The sequence below is a fragment of the Mobula hypostoma genome, chromosome 11 (genome assembly GCF_963921235.1).
Source record: "Mobula hypostoma chromosome 11, sMobHyp1.1, whole genome shotgun sequence".
In the NCBI taxonomy this organism is placed as follows: domain Eukaryota; kingdom Metazoa; phylum Chordata; class Chondrichthyes; order Myliobatiformes; family Myliobatidae; genus Mobula; species Mobula hypostoma.
The window spans coordinates 68991975-69016555 of record NC_086107.1 but is presented as its reverse complement, the minus strand read 5'-3'; the positions used below and the strand labels follow the sequence as shown (position 1 = coordinate 69016555).

Sequence of the window (24581 nt, the reverse complement as noted above, 5' to 3'; positions counted from 1 at the left end):
ATTGAAATTCCAAAGGATAGTAACTGGATGTGACAAATGCTCTTTTATTTGAAGTGTCCAAAGAAGAATGGAATCATCCACTGGCAAAACCCTGATATGTTACTGGGTTACATGCCCCGACTGAGAGAGGGTGATGAAGGTTTGTTGGCTGCAGCTGATCTGCCTGACGGGGGGTGTAAGTGGAAGGAGGTAAATGAAATCTGAGGAGGAGGGAAGTTAAAAAGAGAAATGTCCCTGGAAACGAGGAAGAACAAAATGCTATCAGTACTGGAAAACTGAAATAAAAGCAGACAACACCAGAAGCAGTCAGCCACTGTACAGAGAAAAATGACCATTCAAAAAGTTAAAGTTTAGTTTATTGTCCTAAGCACAGGTGCAATGAAAACCTTACTTGCAGCAGCATCAGAAACATGTAGCATTTTATCTTAGCATTAACAATCAAATCCTAAATTAAACACTATTTTACAAGAAAAAGACAATTAGAATTTTAAAAAAGTCCATTTTAGTACAAAGTGATCAAAGGTTGTGATTAGGGTTCTGCCAGATGGTTCAAGGATCAAATGATTTAAGAAAAGTAGCTGTTCTGAACCTGGTGGTGTGGGACTTCAGGCTGCTGTTCCTCCTGTTTCGGGCTAGTGACTTTCCACCTGAATTGGCCAGTTAGGATAAATTTTATCTGAAACTGTCTGGTTCAGTGTCAAACTAATCCATGAGGGAGTGGTCCACAATAAGTTCCGTCATCTTTGAAAAGTGATGGCAGTATCAGATACATCTTCCGCTCCTTATCCCCTTCAGCCCTTTCCTGGGTTATGAACACCAGACATTTTATCACATAATACATACAAACTGTAGAGGGTGAATTTGCTGACTGTTGCAGGGCTGCAGGCACCTTCTTCCAGGTAGAGACGGGCCCGTTCTGTGTGCCTTCTTCCCTCCCCACCTGCACTCTCGAGCCCCAAATGGGGCCGGCCTGAGCAGAACTGGGCAGACTCACTCACTGGGCCAGTGAGGCCGGCTGGCAGTCACTTCCCCCATGCCTGCTTACTCCCTTGTCACCTCTCCAATACTCTGCTGCTGTTCACTTCCAACTCATGAACAGGTCAGTTTATGAGCAGCTCTCTGGAATGAGAACTCTGGGGACCGCCTGCAGCATTTCCCTCTTCGATAATCTCATTCACTTTTCCCGGCCTCTGCAGATCCATTCCCCCGGCTGTTTCCTGTGTAACTACAAGGAGAGCAACACCTTTTCCCTTCCTGTCATCTGCAGCCCCAAGCATTTCTCAAAGTAAAGTAGAGAACATCTGCACTTCTCCATGTACTGGGACAATTGCAATTGGTGCTCACATGGAGGACTGCCCGACTTTGGAGACAGCTAATACTGATCGGCTGGGTGACTGCCATAACAGAACAAATCTACTCAGTCCAGGAAAACTTGAGCTTCCAGTCACCTCTCACTTTAAATTCAGTCCCACTCCCAGTCTGACCTCTCTGACTTCAGCCTGGAACACTGCTCCCAACATGCTCAGTATCAGCTACGGAAAAAGCTCCTCATCCTCTGATCTGTTACATTATGGCCCACAGGAGTTAACTCTGAATTCGGCAATTTCAGACAACCAGCCTCCCCACTTCAGCCTGGCCAATTCGGAATAAAAGTTATTGATTTATATTATTAATTTTGTCCTGTTAAATGTTCACGCCTTTTCTAATTTCATTGCGGCATGTTTCCTATTAAACTAGCCCCTTTTCTCACTTTTCTCTCCTACTTACATTTCCCCCAGTTTAATAACCCTTCCTCACCCTCTCTCAACCAACAACACTACCTCTTACATCACTCAGCAACCCCTCACTCTCCACCCTATCTCTGTTACTTTCTTTGATCACTCCCCCTTTGCCCTTCGTAAACACAAAATACTCTGCAGATGTTGGGGTCAAAGCAACACTCACAACACGCTGGAGGAACTCAGCAGGTTGGGCAGCATCCTTGGAAACCATCAGTCAATGTTTCGGGCCGGAACGTTGACTGATCGTTTCCATGGATACTGCCCGACCTGCTGAGTTCCTTCAGCATGTTGTGAGTCCTCCTCTGCCCTTCCCTGCAACTTAAAACATGTTTGATTTCTAAGGTTTTTCAGACTGATAAAGAAGTAATCACTTGAAACAATAAGTCTGCTTCTCTCCCCATTAACACTGCTTGACCTGCCAAATATATTCCCAGCAGTCTCTGTACTTACATGACTTCATTTACACACACACACGCACACGCACACACACATATATATACAAACCCCATTTCCAGAAAAGTTGGGATATTTTCCAAAATGCAATAAAAACAAAAATCTGTGATATGTTAATTCACGTGAACCTTTATTTAACTGACAGAAGTACAAAGAAAAGATTTTCAATAGTTTTACTGACCAACTTAATTGCATTTTGTAAACATACACAAATTTAGAATTTGATGGCTGCAACACACTCAACAAAAGTTGAGACAGAGGCATGTTTACCATTGTGTTACATCACCTTTCCTTTTAATAATTGGCAGACCAACTGAATAATTACTTTGGTTCTGCCTTCACTAAGGAGGACATAAATAATCTTCCAGAAATAGTAGGGGACAGAGGGTCCAGTGAGATGGAGGAACTGAGCGAAATACATGTTAGTAGGGAAGTGGTGTTAGGTAAATTGAAGGGATTGAAGGCAGATAAATCCCCAGGGCCAGATGGTCTGCATCCCAGAGTGCTTAAGGAAGTAGCCCAAGAAATAGTGGATGCATTAGAGATAATTTTTCAAAACTCGTTAAATTCTGGACTAGTTCCTGAGGATTGGAGGGTGGCTAATGTAACTCCACTTTTTAAAAAAGGAGGGAGAGAGAAACCGGGGAATTATAGACCGGTTAGCCTAACGTCGGTGGTGGGGAAACTTCTGGAGTCAGTTATCAAAGATGTGATAACAGCGCATTTGGAAAGCGGTGAAATCATCGGACAAAGTCAGCATGGATTTGTGAAAGGAAAATCATGTCTGACGAATCTCATAGAATTTTTTGAGGATGTAACTAGTAGAGTGGATAGAGGAGAGCCAGTGGATGTGGTATATTTAGATTTTCAAAAGGCTTTTGACAAGGTCCCACACAGGAGATTAGTGTGCAAACTTAAAGCACACGGTATTGGGGGTAAGGTATTGATGTGGATAGAGAATTGGTTAGCAGACAGGAAGCAAAGAGTGGGAATAAACGGGACCTTTTCAGAATGGCAGGCGGTGACTAGTGGGGTACCGCAAGGCTCAGTGCTGGGACCCCAGTTGTTTACAATATATATTAATGACTTGGATGAGGGAATTAAATGTAGCATCTCCAAGTTTGCAGATGACACGAAGCTGGGTGGCAGTGTTAGCTGTGAGGAGGATGCTAAGAGGATGCAGAGTGACTTGGATAGGTTGGGTGAGTGGGCAAATTCATGGCAGATGCAATTTAATGTGGATAAATGTGAAGTTATCCACTTTGGTGGCAAAAACAGGAAAACAGATTATTATCTGAATGGTGGCTGATTAGGAAAAGGGGAGGTGCAACGAGACCTGGGTGTCATTATACACCAGTCATTGAAAGTGGGCATGCAGGTACAGCAGGCAGTGAAAAAGGCGAATGGTATGCTGGCATTTATAGGGAGAGGATTCGAGTACAGGAGCAGGGAGGTACTACTGCAGTTGTACAAGGCCTTGGTGAGACCACACCTGGAGTATTGTGTGCAGTTTTGGTCCCCTAATCTGAGGAAAGACATCCTTGCCATAGAGGGAGTACAAAGAAGGTTCACCAGATTGATTCCTGGGATGGCAGGACTTTCATATGAAGAAAGACTGGATGAACTGGGCTTGTACTCATTGGAATTTAGAAGATTGAGGGGGGATCTGATTGAAACGTATAAAATCCTAAAGGGATTGGACAGACTAGATGCAGGAAGATTGTTCCCGATGTTGGGGAAGTCCAGAACGAGGGGTCACAGTTTGAGGATAAAGGGGAAGCCTTTTAGGACCGAGATTAGGAAAAACTTCTTCACACAGAGAGTGGTGAATCGGTGGAATTCTCTGCCACAGGAAACAGTTGAGGCCAGTTCATTGGCTATATTTAAGAGGGAGTTAGATATGGTCCTTGTTGCTACAGGGATCAGGGGATATGGAGGGAAGGCTGGGGCAGGGTTCTGAGTTGGATGATCAGCCATGATCATAATAAATGGCGGTGCAGGCTCGAAGGGCCGAATGGCCTACACCTGCACCTATTTTCTATGTTTCTATGTTTCTATGTAATAACACTTTTTAATCGTTTTAGAACTGAGGATACTAATTGTAATAGATTTGCAATTGGAAATTTTGTCCATTCTTGCTTGATATAAGACTTCAGCTGCTCAACAGTCCGTGGTCTCCATTGTCTGATTCTCCTCTTCATGATGCGCCATACATTTTCAATAGGAGATGGATCTGGACTGGCAGCAGGCCAGTCAAGCACACACACTCTGTGTCTACAAAGCCACGCTGTTGTAGCCCGTGCAGAATGTGGTCTGGCATTGTCCTGCTGAAATAAGTATGGACGTCCCGGGAAGAGACGTTGCCTTGATGGCAACATATGTCTCTCTAAAGTCCTAATATACGCCTCAGAGTCAATGGTACCTTCACATGCATGCAACTCACCCATGCCATGGGCACTGATGCACCCCCATACCATCACAGATGCTGGCTTTTGCACCTTTCGCTGATAACAATTTGGATGGTCGTTTTCATCTTTGGCACAGAGAGCTCGGCGCCCATTTTTTCCGAAAACTAGCTGAAATGTGGACTCATCTGACCACAGCACACGGTTCCACAGTCTTTCAGTCCATCTGAGATGAGCTCGGGCCCAGAGAACTCACCGGTGTTTCTGCATAGAGTTGATGTATGGCTTCCTCCTTGCGTAATACAGTTTCAAGTTGCATTTCTCGATGCAGCGACGGACTGTGTTGAGTGACAATGGTTTTCTGAAGTTCTCCCGAGCCTAGGTGGCTATAATTGTCACAGTAGCATGACGGTTTCTTAGGCAGTGCCGCCTGAGGGCTTGAAGATCATGTGCATTCAACAGTGGTTTCCGACTTCGCCCTTTACACACTGAGATGTCTCTGAATTCTCTGAATCTTTTCACAATATTATGTACTGTAGATGTTGAAAGACCTAAATTCTCTGCAATCTTGCATTAAGAAATGTTCCTTTTGAACTGACTAACAATTCTCACACGAATTTTGGCACAAAGGGGTGAGCCACGACCCATCCTTGCTTGCAAAGACTGAGCCTTTGATGGACGCTACTTTTATGCCCAGTCATGATACCTCACTGCTACCAATTAGCCTGCTTAATGTGGAGTCTTCCAAACCCCTGTTACTTGAATATTCTGCGCACTTTCCAATCTTATTTTAACTCTGTCCCAACTTTTGTTGAGTGTGTTGCAGCCATCAAATTCTAAATTTGTGTATGTTTACAAAATACAATTAAGTTGGTCAGTAAAACTATTGAAAATCTTTTCTTTGTACTTTTGTCAGTTAAATAAAGGTTCACGTGAATTAACATATCACAGATTTTTGTTTTTATTGCATTTTGGAAAATATCCCAACTTTTCTGGAAATGGGGTTTGTACATACATACACACACACGCGCGCATATACACACATGAATTATAAATTGTCTAATCATTTCTATGAAGTAAATACTAATTAGGTTCACTTGCTAGATAACAACTCTAAAGACCTGAGCATTCTTTCACTGCAAGTATTTTTAATTCAGAAGAATGCTTTATCAAAGCCCATTCATTAGAGGTCAAATGTATTGTACAAGGTACTGGTAGCAGATCAGCTGGTAACTACATTTTCTCTGCATTGAACATAATACAATGAAAGAAAGAAAAGTTTAAATTTTATATTCAGCACCCCTCCTTCTCTCCATCTCATCTCCTTCTATAACCTTCTGAGACTCTGTACACATGAGTTTTGCCAAGCCTCAGTTTTCTTTACTCAATCATTCACGAAGAAAATCGGAGCGTAAGTAGACCACCCTTACTCCCTCAAGCTCGCGCCAGCATTCGATATGATCACGGCTGCTCTGCTCAGGTTTCGTCTCCTCATTCTACCTCAGTGCACTGCATAATGATCTGATCTGTTGGAGCAATATGCAAGACAAGCATTTTACTCTATCTCCGTACATCTAATAATAACAATTCTAATTCCCTCCTTCACTCTAGGATTACATTTAAAACATACATCTTTGCCCACCCTTCCACTCGTTTCTCCTCATATTTCCCATGCAGCTTGATGTGAAATTTTACTTGATGATGCTCCTGTCAATGTTTCAGGAGTTATATGCATGCAAGATATTATTGATAAAAGATGGCAAAGGGTGAATGATAACTGCCATTTCCTCAATCCGCCTGAGACACAATAATGCAGCAGCCCCTCGGCTACTATTAATTCAGACATTTCACCCTCATTCACTCTCTCCCTCTAATCGAAATTCCCATCTATCATTTGTTTAGTGTGTCAACAGCTCCTGAAAATGACTGTAATTAGCTTTCAATGGAACTTTATATTCATGTCCCTACACTTCTGACATGAGGTTAAAACAGTGGCAATTGCTCATTTTACATATAAATGGCCTGAACCAACTCAATGTATGTGATACCTTTTAAATCTGATGTGAGATTTCTTGCCAGAGTTACAGTTGCAAGAAAAAGTTTGTGAACCCTTTGCAATTAGCTGGTTTTCTGCATTAATTACTCATAAGATGTGGTCTGATCTCAGTCACAATAATAGAGAAACACAATTTGTCTAAACTAATAACATACAAACAATTGTACTTCTTGCAGATACTGAGCACACCATTTAAACAATCACAGTGTAGGTTCAAAAAAGTTTGTGACCCTCTAGGGTAATGCCTTCTACAAAAGTTATTTGGAGTCAGGTGTGAGTTGTAGAGGTGCCCTGCCCTATAAAAAAAAGACACATGAAGTCAGGTTACTGACAGAGCCTGCTCTTCTCAAGAAAGATCTGTTTATATACACAGTGCCTTGATCAAAACAACTTTCAGAGGACCTCAGAAGAATTGTAGAGATGCATGAAGCTGGAATAGACCACAAGAGCATTTGTAAAGACCTGAGTGTTCAACAGTCCACAGTAAGAAAAATTGTCCTCAAATGGAGGGAACTCACTGCTGTTGCTACTCTCCCTCGGAGTGGACGTCCTGCAAAGATCACACCAAGAGCACAACATGCAATGCTGAAGGAGGTGAAAAAGAACCATGGTTTCCAGCAGAAGACCTGCAGAAATCTCTAGAACTTGCTAAAATATCTGTTCGTGTGTCAATTATAAGAAAAACTCTAAACAAGAATGGTGTTTATGGAAGGACACAATGAAGGAAAACACAGCTGTCCAAAAAAAACATTGCTGCACGCCTCAAGTTTGCAAAAGACCACCTGGATGTTCCACAATGCTTCAGGGTCAATATTCTGTGGGCAGATTAGAACATTGCACATCACTGTGTTTGTAGGTGGAAGGGTACAGCATACCAAAAGCAAATCTCATCCCAACCATGAAGCATGGTGGAGCAACCATCATGGTTTGGGGCTTCTTTGCTGCCTCAAGGCCTATATGGCTTGCAATCGCTGAGGGAACCATGAATTCTAAATTGTATCAAGACATTTTATAGCGTCACTTGAAGCTTAATAAAAGTTGAATGATGCAAGAAGACAATGATCTGAAACAAGAGTAAATCAATAAAAGAATGGTTTTGGCATGGTCAAGTCAGAATCCAGACCTTAACCCAATTAAGTTACTGTGGCACGTCCTGAAGAGGGCTGTTCATGCAAGGTATCCCAGAAATATTGATGAACTGAAACAGTTTCGTATGGAGGAATGGTCTAAAATTCATCCTCGCCATTGTGCCAGTCTGATCAGCAGCTACAGGAAATCTTCGGTAGAAGTTATTGCTGTTAAAGGAGGTTCACATACTTTTTCCAGTCTGGTCTACAAATGATTAAACAACGTATTCAATAAAGACATGAAAAGTACAATTGTTTGTGTGTTATTAGTTTAGGCAGATTGTGTTTGTCCATTATTGTGACTTAGATGAAGATCAGATGACATTTTATTAGTAATTAATGCAGAAAACCAGGTAATTGCAAAGGGTTCACAAACTTTTTCTTGCAACTGTATGTACTTCAACAATGGATTCCCACCATCAGAATATAATTCTGTGAATTACAGAACATCTGGGAATTACAGAATAGCTAAATCTATATTTATATGAACAATAATATGTTTCTTTCTCAATTTGCTGCTTCCTTCCTGTATTCACTATTCCATGTCATGTCCCAGCTTGCAAACATCTCTTGTCCCTGAACCATCCTGTGCTCCTTCTCCACAGATCCTCCTGTTTGTGAGACTAAAGATGCCCAATGGATCTCTAAGTATCCTGAAATTAATTCTCCCGAATGTTTCTGCTGAGAGATATGGTTAAAGTTAGAAGAGAGGGTAGCATTCTGTTTGGCCAGTTCAACAAAACTTCCGAACACAAATTTGAATCAGATTTATTTGCACTGATGTGACAAGAAATTTGTTATTTTGCAGCAGCAGTAGAGTGCAATGGGACAAAATTGCTAAAAAAAAACCAAAAAGTAAATAAATAGTGCAGAGAAAAGGAATAACTAGGGCCCCAAACAGACCTTCCAGGTGAGGTGACACTTCACTTGTGAATCTGTTAGGGTCATATACTGCGTCTGGTACTCCCGGTGTGGCCTCTTGTATATCGGTGAGAACCGACGTAGATTGGAAGACTACTTCGGTGAGCATCTACACTCCGTCCGCCAGAACAAGCAGAATCTCCCAGTGGCAACCTATTACCCATTACCAATTCCACTACCCATTGCAATTTCGATATATCCATCCATGGCCGTTTGGGTAGCCTTCAACCTGATGGCACAAGCACTGATTTCTCTAACTTCTGGTAATGCCTCCACCACCCCACCCCCCTTCACCGTTTCCCATTCCCTTGTCCCTCTCTCATGTTATGTCCTTGCCTGCCCATCACCTCCCTCTGGTGCTCCTCTCCCACCTTTCTTCTTTCTTCCATGGCCTTCTATCTCTTTCACCAATCAACTTCCTAACTCTTTGCTTCATCCCTCCCCCTCCAAGTTTTGTGTTTCTCTTTCCCCTCCCCCACCTCTCCTCCCCGCTACTCCTCAGCTTTTTTTCTCCAGTCCTGCAGAAGAGTCTTGGCCTGAAACATTATCAATACTTTTTTCCAAAGATGCTGCCTGGCCTGCTGAGTTCCTCCGGTATTTTGTGTGTGTTAACTAGGTATCATGTTCGTGGTTTAGACCATGAGACATAGGAGCAGAATTAGGCCATTTGGCCCATCGAATCTGCTCTGCCATTCAATCATGGCTATCCTTTTCTTCCCTCCTCAGCCCCACTCCCCGGCCTTCTCCCCGTAACCTTTGTTGCCATGTCCAATCAAGAACCTATCAAGCTCTGCCTTAAATATACCTAACGACCTGGCCTCCACAGCTGCCTGTGTCAACAAATTCCACAATTTCACCAACCTCTGGCTAATGAAATTTCTCCACATCTCTGTTTTAAATGGACGACCTCTATCCTGACGCTGTACCCCACCATGGGAAACATCCTTTCCACAGCTATCCTGTCTAGGCCTTTCAACATTTGAAAGGTTTCAATGAGATCCCCCCCATCCTTCTAAATTCCAGTGAGTACAGACCCACAGCTATCAAACATTCCTCATATGATAACCCTTTTATTCCCTGAATCATCCTTGTGAACCTCCATTGAACCCTCTCCAATGCCAGCACATTTTTTCTTAGATGAGGAGCCCAGAACTGTTCACGGTGAGGCCTCTCTAATGCCTTATAAAGCCTCAGCATCACATCCCGCTGCTCTTGTATTCTAGAACTCTTGAAATGAATGCTAAGATTGCATTTGCCTTCCTCACCACCAACTCTACCTGCAAGTTAACCTTAGCACCTCAATTTAGAAAATAGTCTGCACATTTATTTCCACTACCAAAGTGCATGACCATACAATTTCCAACATTATATTTCATTTGCCACACTCTTGCCCATTCTGCTAATCTGTCTAAGTCCTTTTGCAGCCTACCTGTTTCCTCAACATTACTTACCCCTCCGCTAATCTTCATATCGTCTGCAAACTTGGCAACAAAGCCATCTATTCCATCACCTAAATCATTGATATTCAGCATAAAAAGAAGTGGTCCCAATACTGACTCCTGCGGAACACCAATAGTCACTGGCAGCCAACCAGACAAGAATTCTTTTATTCCCACTCACTGGCTCCTACCAATCAGCCAATGCTCTAACCATGCCACTAATTTTCCTGTATTACCATAGGCTTTTAACTTGGTAAGCAGTCTCATGTGTGGCACCTTGCCAAAGGCTTTCTGTTAGTCCAATTATACGACATCCACTGCCTCTTCTTTATCTACCCCATATGTAATCTCAAAGAATTCCAACAGGTTCGTCAGGGAAGATTTTCCCTTAAGGAAACCATGCTGACTTTGTCCTATCTTGTTCTCTGTCTCCAAGTACTCCATAACTTCATCCTTAACAATTGATTCCAACATCTCCCAACCACTGAGGTGAGGCTCACTCGTCTATAATTTCCTTTCTGGTGTCTTCCTACTTTCTTAAAGAGTGAAGTGACATTGCAATTTTCCAGTCCTGTAGCACCATGCCAGAGTCCAATGATTTTTGAAAGATCATTACTAATGCCTCCTCAGTCTCTACCACTACCTCTTTCAGAACCCTAGGGTGCAGTTCATCTGGCTTGGGTGACTGATGTACTCTTAGGTCTTTCAGTTTTTTGGAGCACCTTCTCCCTTGTAATAGAAACCTTACTCACTTCTCTTCCCTCACACCCTTCAACATCTGGCACGCTGTTAGTGTTTTCCACAGTGAAGGCTAATGCAAAATACTCACTTAGTTCATCCGCCATCTCCCTGGCCTCTGTTATTACTTCTCCAGCCTCATTTTCTAGCAGTCCTATATCCTCTTTCATCTCTCTTTATTTTTTATATACTTGAAAAAGCCTTTTCTATCTATTTTGATATTGTTTGCTAGCTTGCTTTCATATTTCATCTTTTCCCTCCTAATGATTCTTTTAGTTGTTCTCTGTATGGCTTTAAAAGCTTCCCAATCTTATGTCTTCCCACTAATTTTTGCTTTGTTTTATGCCTTCTCTTTTGCTTTTACATTAGCCTTGACTTCCCTTGTCAGCCACAGTTGTACTATTTTGCTATTTGAATATTTCTTTGTTTTTTGGAATTCATCTATCCTGCACCTTCCTCAATTTTCCCAGAAACGCGTGCCATTGCTACTCTACTGTCATTCCCGTCAGCATCTCCTTCTAATTTACTTTGGCCAACTCCTCTTTAATACCACTGTAATTTCCTTTACTCCACTGAAATTCCACTATGTCAGACTTTACTTTCTCCCTATCAAATTTCAAGTTGAACTCAATCACATTGCGATCACTGCCTCCTAAGTGTTCTTATACAATAAGCTCCCTAATCACTTCTGGTTCATTACCTAGTACCCAAACCAGTATAGCTGATCCCCTACTATGCTCAGTGACAAACTGCTCTAAAAAGCCATCTCATAGACATTCAATAAACTTACTCTCTTGAGATGCAATTCCAACCTGATTTTCCCTATCAACCTGCATGGTTTCGTGAGCCATTCAGAAATCTGTTGGCAGAGTGGAAGAAGCTGTTTCTGACTCATTGAGAGCGGGCATTCATGTCTGTATCTCCTTGCAATGAGAAGAGGGTGTGTCCTGGATGTTGAAGATCCTTAGAGATGGATGTGAGGCACCACCTCTTTAAGGTGACCTTGATGGTGGGGAGGGTTGTACCCATGATGCAACTGGCTCAATCTACAGCCTCTCATGTTCCTGGGTATTGGAGGCTATACTTCTCTAGGATTTTTGGTGCTTCTCTCTGTTTTGATATGAGGTAGGGTTCCAATCACTGCCTACAGAGAGAGAGAGAGAGAGATGATCAGATCTCCAGCTCCATTTAATGGAACTATTAATGAGCCTCCCAAAACAAAGTGCTGGCCAACCAGATAATGAAGGAAGAAGAAATGGTTTTTGCTTCACCCAATCTATAAGTCTGTGGTTTACCTGCGGTTCACAATAGATGGAAGTATTGAATTAGGTCATGGAGAAGCCTGGAGAGTTAAAACTCGCTCAGATTTAAAACTGACCTAGTTTCCTTAAAAGAGGAACAAATCGCTCCCAGCCTTTGAATATGGGTGTATTTCCAAAGCTTCCCAAGAGGCCTTGACAGGTCTCCAAGTTGTTCTCCAATCCCAAACCCCCACCCACATTTTCTCCTGATCTTATCAACTACTTTCTTAAATCAATCACACTTATTTTTCTAAATTCTGGGGAATGAATTCAAGGGTAATCCATCTTTTTACATTTACCCCTTGAAATCCAAGTGTCCTTCTGATGCACTGCACTGCCTCCAAAGATAAAATGTGTCTCCATTGATTGGCCTATGAAATGCTCACATTGCACCCGGGTGACCTAACTAAGGTTTTATAATGCAGTAGCATAACTTCCACCACATGTAGTCCAGCCTCCTCATAGTCACCATTCTATTATCCTTTGGTATTTTTGAACTATTTATTGATAGGATATGACTGGTATTGCCAACATTTTTTGGGTTCAGTTCTTGAATGAGAGGTCAGAGTACACTCAATCTTATTGGTGGGTCTGGGTCACATGATCCAAGTGAGATCTCCTTCCATGTAGGATATTGGTGATCTACAGGTATTTACAATAACCTGGTAAAATCATGGTTACGATTACTAGCCTTTATAATCCACATCTACTTAAATTAGATATTTAAATTTTCCAGTTACCTCAGCAGGATTTGAACTTGTGCCTCTGCATTAATGTTCCAGGCATCCAATGTTGGCTCAGTATTGTGATCATTATGCTATCAGACACCAGTGTCTACTCTTGCTATTTTAACAATTGATGAGTATGAACACCCCAAAGTCCATTTGGATCTTGACTGCTTCTAGTTTTTCACCATTTAGAAAGCATTCTAAAGTGGTTGGCCTCACATCTGTCTGCATTAAATGCTAGCTGTCACAGTTCTGTGCCTTTAGTTAATACTTCCACAACTCTTTTGGATATAAACCATACATACATCTGTGTTGCTTGACAATATTTCCTTTCTTTATCACTAGCAAACTTGAACACATGATTTTTGATTCTATCAACAAAGCTGATTATAGAATAGCAAGACACCACTGGTCAGAAACCACTCCATGGTCTTCTATCACTCAGCTTACTAAACAGTTTCAATCAATTGTATTAAATTCCACACAACTTTAGGTGACTACCTCTGAACATCAGACCTCACCAAGCGACATCTGGAATTTCATACTAATAATGCACATAGGCATTCCATTATCCACCACTTTAATAAACTCTTGAGAGAATCATTTGAATTCATGAGGCACGACCAACCTTTTACAACTCCTGGACTGCACTCTCCCTGAACACCGAACACTCTCAAAATATTTAGTCACTCTATAGAAACATAGAAAAATAGAAAATAGGTGCAGGAGTAGGCCATTCGGCCCCTTGAGCCTGCACCGCCATTCAGTACGATCATGCCTGATCAGCCAACTCAGAACCCTGTACCTGCCTTCTCTCCATACCCCCTGATCCCTTTAGCCACAAGGGCCATATCTAACTCCCTCTTAAATATAGCCAATGAACTGGCCTCAACTGTTTCCTGTGGCAGAGAATTTCACAGATTCACCACTCTCTGTGTGAAGAAGTTTTTCCTAATCTCGGTCCTAAAAGGCTTCCCCTTTGTCCTTAAACTGTGACCCCTCATTCTGGACTTCCCCAACATCGGGAACAATCTTCCTGCATCTAGCCTGTCCAATCCCTTTAGAATTTTATACGTTTCAATAAGATCTCCCCTCAATCTTCTAAATTCCAGCGAGTATAAGCCTAGCCGATCCAGTCTTTCATCATATGAAAGTCCTGCCATCCCAGGAATCAATCTGGTGAACCTTCTTTGTACCCCCTCTATGGCAAGAATGTCTTTCCTCAGATTAGGGGACCAAAACTGCACACAATACTCCAGGTGTGGTCTCACCAAGGCCTTGTACAACTGCAGTAGTACCTCCCTGCTCCTGTACTCGAATCCTCTCGCTATAAATGCCAGCATACCATTCGTCTTTTTCACCGCCTGCTGTACCTGCATGCCCACTTTCAATGACTGGTGTACAATGACATCCAGGTCTCGTTGCACCTCCCCTTTTCCTAATCAGCCACCATTCAGATAATAATCTGTTTTCCTGTTTTTGCCACCAAAGTGGATAACCTCACTTTTATCCACATTAAATTTCATCTACCATGAATTTGCCCACTCACCCAACCTATCCAAGACACTCTGCATCCTCTTAGCACTCTCCTCACAGCTAACACTGCCGCCCAGCTTCGTGTCATCCGCAAACTTGGAGATGCTGCATTTAATTCCCTCGTTTAAGTCATTAATATATATTGTAAACAACTGGGGTCCCAGCACTGAGCCTTGCGGTACCCCACTAGTCACTGCCAGCCATTCTGAAAAGGTCCCGTTTATTCCCACTCTTTGCTTCCTGTCTGCCAACCAATTCTCTATCCACATCAATACCTTACCCCCAATATCACGCGCTTTAAGTTTGCACACTAATCTCCTGTGTGGGACCTTGTCAAAAGCCTTTTGAAAATCCAAATATATCACATCCACTGGTTCTCCCCTATCCACTCTACTAGTTACATCCTCAAAAAATTCTATGAGATTCGTCAGACATGATTTTCCTTTCACAAATCCATGCTGACTTTGTCCGATCATTTCACTGCTTTCCAAATGTGCTGTTATCACATCTTTGATAACTGACTCTAGAATTTTCCCCACCACGGATGTCAGGCTAACCAGTCTATAATTCCCCAGTTTCTCTCTCCCTCCTTTTTTAAAAAGCGGGGTTACATTAGCCACCCTCCAATCCTCAGGAACTAATCCAGAATCTAAAGAGTTTTGAAAAATTATCGCTAATGCATCCACTATTTCTTGGGCTACTTCCTTAAGCACTCTGGGATGCAGACCATCTGGCCCTGGGGATTTATCTGCCTTTAATCCCTTCAATTTACCTAACACCACTTCCCTACTAACATGTATTTCCCTCAGTTCCTCCATCTCACTGGATCCTAGGCCCCCTACTACTTCCGGAAGATTATTTATGTCCTCCTTAGTGAAGACAGAACCACAGTAGTTATTCAATTGGTCTGCAATGTCCTTGTTCCCCATGATGAATTCACCAGTTTCTGACTGTAAGGGACCTACGTTTGTCTTAACCAATCTTTTTCTTTTCACATATCTATAAAAGCTTTTACAATCAGTTTTTATGTTCCCTGCCAGCTTTCTCTCATAATCTTTTTTCCCTTTCCTATTTAAGCCCTTTGTCCTCCTCTGCTGGACTCTGAATTTCTCCCAGTCCTCAGGTGTGCCGCTTTTTCTGGCTAATTTGTATGTTTCTTCTTTGGAATTGATACTATCCCTAATTTCCCTCGTCAGCCATGGGTGCACTATCTTCCCTGGTTTATTCTTTTGCCAAACTGGGATAAACAATTGTTGTAGTTCATCCATGTGATCTTTAAATGCTTGCCATTGCATATCCACCGTCAACCCTTTAAGTGTCATTTGCCAGTCTATCTTAGCTAATTCACGTCTCATACCTTCAAAGTTACCCTTCTTTAAGTTCAGAACCTTTGTTTCTGAATTAACTATGTCACTCTCCATCTTAATGAAGAATTCCACCATATTATGGTCACTCTTACCCAAGGGGCCTCACACTACAAGACTGCTAACTAACCCTTCCTCATTGCTCAATACCCAGTCCAGAATAGCCTGCTCTCTAGTTGGTTCCTCGACATGTTGGTTCAAAAAACCATCCAGCATACATTCCAAGAAATCCTCTTCCTCAGCACCCTTACCAATTTGGTTCACCCAATCTATATGTAGATTGAAGTCACCCATTATAACTGCTGTTCCATTGTAGCTTCTAGAAATTTCCTGTTACCACACACTGGCGCAGCTGATTCATAAATAAAAGCAAGAAAATGCGGTTGTTGGAAATCAGCGATAAAAATAGGCTAAACCTCGATTACATAAGGGTTCTGTTGCTGAGAACTGACCGTAAGCTCATTTCTCCATGAGTCATTATTATCTGTTCTCTATAGTAACCCATATCATAATGCTCTACTGGTAATAATTCTTACATTTAAGACCAAAAGATATAGGGGCAGAATTAGGCCATTTGGCCCAACAAGTCTGCTCTGCCATTTCATCATGGCTGATCCAATTTTCCTCTCAGCCCCAATCTCTTGCCTTCTCCCCGTATCCCTTTATGCCCTGACCAATAAAGAATTTATCAACCACAGCCTTAAATATAAGTAAATATATGAGAAGCAGGACCTCAAAGGTAGTAATCACGGGATTACTGCCTGTGCCACATGACAGTGAGTATAGGAACAGAAATGAGGTGGAGGATAAATGTGAGGCTGAGGGATTGGAGCAGGGGGCAGGGATTCAGATTTCTGGATCATTGGGACCTCTTCTGGGGCAGGTTTAACCTGTACAAAAAGGACGGGTTGCACTTGAATCTGAGGGGGACCATTATCCTGGCAGGAAGGTTTGCTAAGACTGTTGGGGAGAGTTTAAACTAGAAATGCTGGGGGGTGGGAACCAAACTAGGTAGTTGTAAGGTAAGGACATGTTCAGCACAGCTTTATGGGCCAAAGGGCCTGTATTGTGTTGTAGGTATTCTATGTTTCTATGTAAAGACTTGGCTTCCACAACTGCCTGTGGCAAAGAATTCCACAGATTTACCACACTCTGGTAAAGAAATTCCTCCTCAACTGTGTTCTAAAAGGACGCCCCTCTACTCTGAGGTGGTGTGCTCTGGTTTAAATTCTCCCACCACAGGAAACATCCTCTCCACATTCACTCTAACAATGCCTTTCACCATTCGATAGGTTTCAGTGAGACCTTTCAGGTTCCCAAGAACCTTCTCTCTAGTGAAGGTAACTTCACACACTTCTTGCCCCCGACACCAGGAACTTGCATAATACTGCTAGTGTCTTCCATAGTGAAGACTGATGCAAAGTACTTATTCACTTCATCCGCCATTTTGTTGTCCCCATTACTTCCTCTCCAGCGGTCTGATATCCACTGTCACCTCTCTTTTTCATTGAGTAATGATCCTAACTGTAATTAATAATTAAACTAACATAATATATTGTATCCTGTCATTAATAAAAATTGGAAACATTTTATTGTTATTATTACAACCATGAAAAATGCTTCAAAAATGAATGGGAGAGTTGCATTTCCCTGAGTGAGGGCATTGGTAATCCAGGGAGCCGTTAAATGAATGAGGCAGCATCCGCAGAGAGAGTAACAAAGTTAATATTTCCACTCAAAGACTTCATTAGGATCGGAAAATCGAGAAAAATGTGCTTTAAGTTGCTCCAGAGGGAAAGATAAGGTGAAAACCAAGGTTGAAGAGGTGAGTCAATGCTTACAGTTAATCATAGTTGATCTTCCAGGGGGCATTTAATTAAAGAGACAAGAACAAGGGCAGATGGAAAAACAAATTAACAAAAGTATAACATTGGAACTGTGAGATGCAGAGTAGAGTGTTGCTGGTAGTGTCAGACGACTGGAGAATGCTGGAAACTCCTCACCGATCAAGAAGAAAGGAAAACTGAGTTATGTTGCAGATGGATTAACTTTCACCAGAACCAGTCAACAAACAGGAAAGGCTGGTTATCTGAAAAGGGTGAGTTCAATGTTGAATCCAGATGTCTGCCTCGTGGCTAGAAGATGTGATCTTTTATCTCGAGAGTCACTGTAGAAATGTGTGCATAAATTAAGAGCAGAAGGTATTGAAAAATGTATGTTAGTATGAATTGAAGATTGGCTGTCACAGACAATGGAGTTGGAATCACCTGACCTTTTTTGTTAGGCTATAAGGTTTGAGTACAGTAAGGATTGGTTCTTGGCCTGCACTTACATTAGTGACCTGAAGGAGGAAAGAAAATGTAAGATTCCTAAGTTTGCCGATGATACAAAAGTAGGCATTAGGGAATGTTGTGATGGGGACATTCTGATTCTGCAGAGGGACATAGATAGACTGAGTGATTGGGCAAAAACCTAGCAAACGGAGTACAAGTGTGAGGTCATGATTTCCATGTGCAATCAAAAGGTAAATATTATCTAAATGTAAACTATATATGAGTGAAGTTCGGAGGGACCCAGGTGTTCTGGAACATTAATAGAAGTAATTAGCAGGCAGGTCCAACAGGAGCTAAATATGCAAACAGCACATTGCTCTTCATTACAAAAGGGATGGTGAGATTTTACTCCAGTTGTAAAGGATCTTGGTAACTTCACACTCAGAATACTATGTACAGTTTTGGCCTCCTTTCCTAATAAAGGATATAGTAGTAGCATTGGGAGCTTTAGAGATTCAACAGGCTAATTCTTGAGATGAGTTTTGTCCCATCAGGAGAGGCTACACATTTTGGGTCTGCATCCATTGAATTTCAAAAGGTCAGGCAGAATTTGTGGAAAGAGAAAGAGGGTTATGTTGCAGATCAAGGACACTTGTCAGGACTGGGGAAGAGAGAAAGCAAGTTTACATTAACTTGCAGAAAGGGTGGGTGAAGGATGGATTGAAGTGGGCAGATATATTGTAGAGGTCAACCTGTCGATGGATTAATGGAGGTAGTTAGAGAGAACATTACGAAATGGAGGAAGTTGGAGAATGAGAACACAGAGGATTGCAGAAGTTGTGAAATGTAGAGCTGTTGGATATCCCAGCAGGACTGGAGGTGCTAATGGAGAAAGAAAGTTGGCCAATGACGTGACAGATGACCTACAGTAGAAACGGCCAGTTTTGATAGAGACAGTGAAAAAAGTTAGGTGAAGTGATTCAATGTCAAGTCTGGAAGGCTACAACATGTCCAGACAGAAGATGAGATACTGTTCCTTTGGCATTCGTACTGGGTTATAACAGTGCAAGAGGTCACAGACAGATCAGTCAGAATGGGAACGGAATGTGGGATTAATGTAAGAGGCAACAGGGACTTCTGAGGCAGCCCCGCGGGACTGAACATATGTAGGTGTTCCACAAAGCAGTCATCCAGCCTCGAGTTGAAACCATGTTGTGAATACATGAGACAGGGTAAAGTGCAAGTGACTTGATGCTTTACTTAATAGGACTATTTGGATCTCTCGGTGGTGGAATTGAAAGAACTAGAAGGATAGGAAAAGTATAACTACATGGAAGAGTTGACCCATGGATCACAAAGGGAATGGGCCCTTTATAAAAGAGACAGGTTACACCTGAATCCGAGAGGGGCCAGTATCTTTGCGGGCAGGTTTGCTAGAGCTGTTGAGGAGGGTTTATACTAGTTTGGCAGGGGGATGAGAAGCAGCATGATAAAGCTGAGGATAGGGCTATTGGTTTACAAGCAGAGGCAGTGTTTAGTGACTGTCAGGAACGACAGGCAGATGACAGGGCAAAATTGAAGTCAGTGGAATGAGTTCCAGTGTAACATGGGGACAAAATTGAAAAGGGCAATGGATACAGGACTGAAGGTCTTATACCTGAATGCATGCAGTATACCGAATAAGGTAGATAATCTTGTAGTGCAGTCAGAGATTGGCAGGTAAGGCAGTACTGAGTCATGACTGCAAGAAGATTATAGTTGGGAGCTTATCATCCAAGGATACATATTGTATCAAAAAGGACAGATTAGGAGACTGGGCACAGAGGTAGCAACTGGAATAGTGCCAGGAAGTGTATGGTCATGCACTTTGGTAGAAGGAATAAAAGCATAGAACAATTTCTAACAGGGGAGAAAATTCTAATATCTGAGGTGCAAAGGGAGTTGGGAGTCCTCATGCAGGATTCCCCAAAGGTTAATTTGCAGGTTGAGTTGGTGGTGAGGAAGGCAAATGCAATGTTAGCATTCATTTCGAGTGGACTAGAATATCAAAGCAGGGATGTACTGCTGAGGCTTTATAAGGCAGTGGTGAGGCCTCACGTAGAGGACTGTGAGCAGTTTTGGGTCTCTATTTTAAGAAAGGATGTGCTGTCATTGGAGAGGGATCGAGAATGAATAAGGATTGTCGTAAGAGGAGCAATTGATTGCTCCTCCATCTCCGCCACATCTGCTCTCAGGTTGAGGCTTTTCATTCCAGAACTAAGGAGATGTCCTCCTTCTTCAAAGAAAGGGGTTTCCCTTCCTCCACCATCAACGCTGCCCTCATCTGCATCTCTTCCATTTCACACACGTCTGCCCTCCCTCCATTCTCCACCCACCCCACCAGAGATAGGTTTCCTTTTGTCCTCACCTACCACCTCATCAGCCTTCACATCCAGCACATAATTCTCTGTAACCCCACCACCTCCAGCAGAATCCCACCACCAAGCACATCTTTCCTCCCCCTCCCCCCACTTTCTGATTCTCGTAGGGATCGCTCCCTATGCAATTCCCTTGTCCATCGGTCCCTCCCCACTGATCTCCCTCCTGGCACTTATCCTTGCAAGAGGAACAAGTGCTACACCTGTCCCTACACCTCCTCCCTCACTACCATTTGGGCCCCAAACAGTCCTTCCAGGTGAGGCAACGCTTCACCTGTGAGTCTGTTGGGGTGATATACTGTGTCCGACACAGATTGGGAGACCGCTTTGCTGAGCACCTATGCCTCACCCACCAGAAAAAGCAGGACTTCCCAGTGGCCAGCCATTTTGATTCCATTTCCCATTCCCATTCTGACAGGTCAGTCCACTGTAATGACCTGGCCACACTCGGGTTGGAGGACCTGCACCATCTGGGTAGCCTCCAACCTGATGGCACGAACGTCAATTTCTTGAACTTCTGGTAATGCACCCCCCCCCAGCTCTCCTTCACCATTCCCCTCTCTCACCTTATCTGCCCAACATCTCCCTCCAGTGCTCCTTCCCCTTTTTCTTTATCCCATGGCCTTCTGTCCTCTCCTATCACAGACATCCCAACACTCCAGGAAGTTCCGGGATTCTCCTGCATATTGATAGCGGTTCTCTGATGCCCGCAAATTATATACAATATCCCAGAAACTGATTTTTTTGAGAGCATGTGAGAGAGAGAGAGAGAGAGAGAGAGAGAGAGAGAGAGAGAGAGAGAGAGAGTGTGTGTGTGTGTGTGTGTGTGTGTGAGTGAGAGAGAGAGAGAGAGAGAACGAACAAACCATGGCAGAGTGTTCCAAAAAAAAATACAAAACGTACTTCACCCCAGACTACACTAACGTGTACCCCTGCCTAATAGGGGTCAAAAATAATGACAGTGTTGCTCGCTGCACTGTTTGCAACAGTGACTTTTCTATTAACCATGGTGGATGGTGGGTTAAGACTAAAAGACATGTTGAGGTGAGTTTAACAGGTGTCATTCGTTCATGAGCATAGCTAACATTATTTAAACTAGCTGGCTAGCTGCTAAGGAGCTACTCTATTGTAGACATCCCACCTCTCTCGGGAGTTACCCGCAAATTGATGGAGCTACCTCCCTGAAATGAGTTTTTGCAGGGTGGGATGTCTGCTATCAGATTCCCCCTTCTCCACGCCCTGTATCTCTTCCCGGTACTAGAAATCTATCACCTCGTGTTTCTCCCTCCCCCTTCTAACGCTGTCTCCTCAAATCTTCTTTTCTCCCGTCCTGCCGTAGGGTCCCGGCCCGGAATGTCCACTGTTCTCTTTTCCACAGATGCTGCCCGGCCTGCTGAGTTCTTCCAGCGTTATGGGGGTGTTCAGGGGAAAAAAGGCAGCGTTTCAGACGCACTTGGAGTCAGGGGTATACAGCACGAAGTTACACAGAAGAATAATTTCTAGTGAAGCCAGAAAGAGGGCACTAGTCAGTTTCAAGGGCGTTGGGAAACAGAAGGGCGAGTGGAACAGACCACAGGCCTTGGGGATCAGCTATTTGATCTTAAATGTTTGGTTAATAAATACTTGGGGTGTGGAGTTACCCACTCAGAAGAGATTGCATTCTATGCATATTAGATGTAGCTGAATTTAAAACTTGGTGTTTTTCAAGCAGGGCATTTGCCCCTTGCATTGAGAAACCAGCTCGCAGCCAAACCAGGAAGTTGTGCGAACGTATTTTTTTTAGGAAGCGGGGTGCGCGATGTCAACCTTTCCGCTTCCTGCGGAGGTTAAACCTGGACAAAAGTCAAAATGATTCACAGCAAACCTTCTGCCGGGACCGAAGAAAGGCTTTAACCGGAGGCCAGGGAGCGGGAAGAGCAGGAGGATTTCCATTTTGTTTTGCCCGCCGAGTCCTTCCATCTCGATACATTGTTTCCAGTATCAATTTGTTTCTCCGTCGCAGTTTGGGCGCCGGCTGCTGCGATTCGATACTTTGTTGCACACTCTCCAGTACCGAGCTGCGGCCACAAGAGGCTACATCCGATAGCTGAGGCCCGGGACGGGACGGGACGGGACCGATGGCGAGTAGCAGCGGCCCGAAGGGCGCAGACGAGCCCGCCCCGGACGGCCTGTGCGACGTGTGCGAGCCGGACGAGGCGCAGCCCGCACTCAAGGTGTGCGACACCTGCAACCTGTCCTTCTGCCAGAGCCATGCCCAGCAGCACGACGAGAAAACTGACCAGCAGCACCACCAGCTCCGGGACTATCAGAAGGCCCCGCCGGAAGAGGCTCAGCCGCAGCCCCAGCCCCCGCCGGCCGAAGACGACGCGAGCCGGGGCGAAAGGAGAAAATGCGTGGATCACGGCCAGGAGGTCACACTCTACTGCAAAGACGACGAGAAGATCATCTGCGTGCTGTGTGCCGTGGGCCCCCACAGTCAGCACCAGCTCATTACACTGGACGAAGCCTACTTGGCCGTGAGAGTAAGTTTCTTGTAAGTGTGGGGTGTGGGGGTGCGACCGTGAGGGGATGATTTTGCCCGTCGTTTGTGTACAGAGGAGCACAGACTTGGGAGGCTGCAGATAGACGTTGTCCTCCCTTTCAACAAGATTACTGCTGGTCATCCATCTCGACACCAGTCTCCGATAGCAACCCACCGATGCCTGGGCCCTCTGCATAATACAGGCGGATATTGTCCAAATAACATTATCAACCCATCACCTGAATCCCGTGTCCGACATCCTCTTGGCATAGTTCGTCACGCTGCCCCATCAGACCGTTTCACTGCATCTTGTTTCTCCTTTGCTTGGTAAACCCCTAACTCTTCCCCCACCCCCAAACACACGCCTCCTCATTAATCATAAACAGAGCAGAGACTGACAGGTTTCTGGATATTCAAGAAACCAAGAGATAGGAGGTCAGCCTACGAAATTAGTGTTAAGGTGGGTGATCAGCTGTGATCCGTTGAATGGGCAGATCCAGACCTAAGGGATCTTGGAATACAGGTCCATAATTCATTGAAAGTGGTATCACAGGTAGATAGGGTCGTAGAGAAAGCTTTTGGCCCATTGGCCTTCATAGTATTGAGTACAGGTGATGGGATCTTATGTTAAACTTGCATAAGACATTGGTGAGGCCTAATTTGTAGTATTGTTTACAGTTTTGGTCACCTACCTATAGGAAAAGTGTAAATAAGGTTGAAAGAGTACAGAGAAATTTTCAAGGATTTTGCCAGGATGGGAGTTATAAGGAAAGATTGAATAAGTTAAGATTTTATTCCTTGGAACATAGAAGGTTGAGGGGAGATTTGATAGATGTATACAAAACTATGGGGGGGGGTATAGATAGGGTAAATGCAAGCAGGCTTTTTTCCACTGAGGTTGGGTGGGACTACAACTGGAGGTCATGGGTTCAGGGTGAAAGGTGAAACATTTAAGGGGAACATGAAGGGAAACTTCTTCACTCAGAGGGCCATGAGAGGGTGGAATGAGCTGCCAGCACAGCTGGTGCATACGATTTCAATTTCAACATTAAAGAGGAGTTTGGGATAGGCTTATGGGAGGGGTATGGTCCTGGTACAGGTACAGGTCGATGGGAGTAGGCATTTTAAATGGTTTGGCATGGACTAGATGGGCTGAAGGGCCTGTTTCTGTGACTCTTTAAGTGGAACTGGATGGATGTTAAATGGAAATGTGAAATATGACGTTATATTTATGTAGCACCTTGTAAAACCCTCCAGGACATCTGACAGAAGTGTTATAAAATGCATATTAGGAGATTAGGTTTGAACGTCAGTAACATTGTTCCCAATGCTGAACATTCAGATAGAGTCGAGGATTGAGGCAGTACAGGACGTTGGGTTGGAGTGAGGGAATTAACAAGCTACTGAAACAGGAACCAGTGCAGACCGGAGAACTGGAGGGTGTGAGTGAAAGTATCCACAGCAGATACTACAAGTAGTGAAGCAGGTAGTGGTCAGGAAAACATTGAAATCACTAGACAA

General features: G+C 43.5%; 1 protein-coding gene and 1 long non-coding RNA gene across 2 annotated transcripts in view; one reads left to right on the top strand and one right to left on the bottom strand.

Annotated features, from left to right (window-relative positions):
- Positions 1-5588: 5588 nt before the first annotated feature.
- Positions 5589-22539, bottom strand: LOC134353814 (uncharacterized). The gene is made up of 3 exons (XR_010019687.1): positions 22404-22539; positions 11711-12064; positions 5589-6165 (listed from the first exon to the last, which is right to left on the bottom strand). It is a non-coding gene; the product is annotated as an uncharacterized LOC134353814 (long non-coding RNA).
- The window catches only part of trim44 (tripartite motif containing 44), a 117435-nt gene continuing 114942 nt past the window's right edge, over positions 22089-24581 (top strand). The window contains exon 1 of the mRNA XM_063062239.1: positions 22089-23061. Within this exon, the coding sequence (XP_062918309.1) occupies positions 22657-23061 (405 nt within the window). The 5' untranslated portion in view covers positions 22089-22656. The remainder of the gene's footprint in view (positions 23062-24581) is intronic.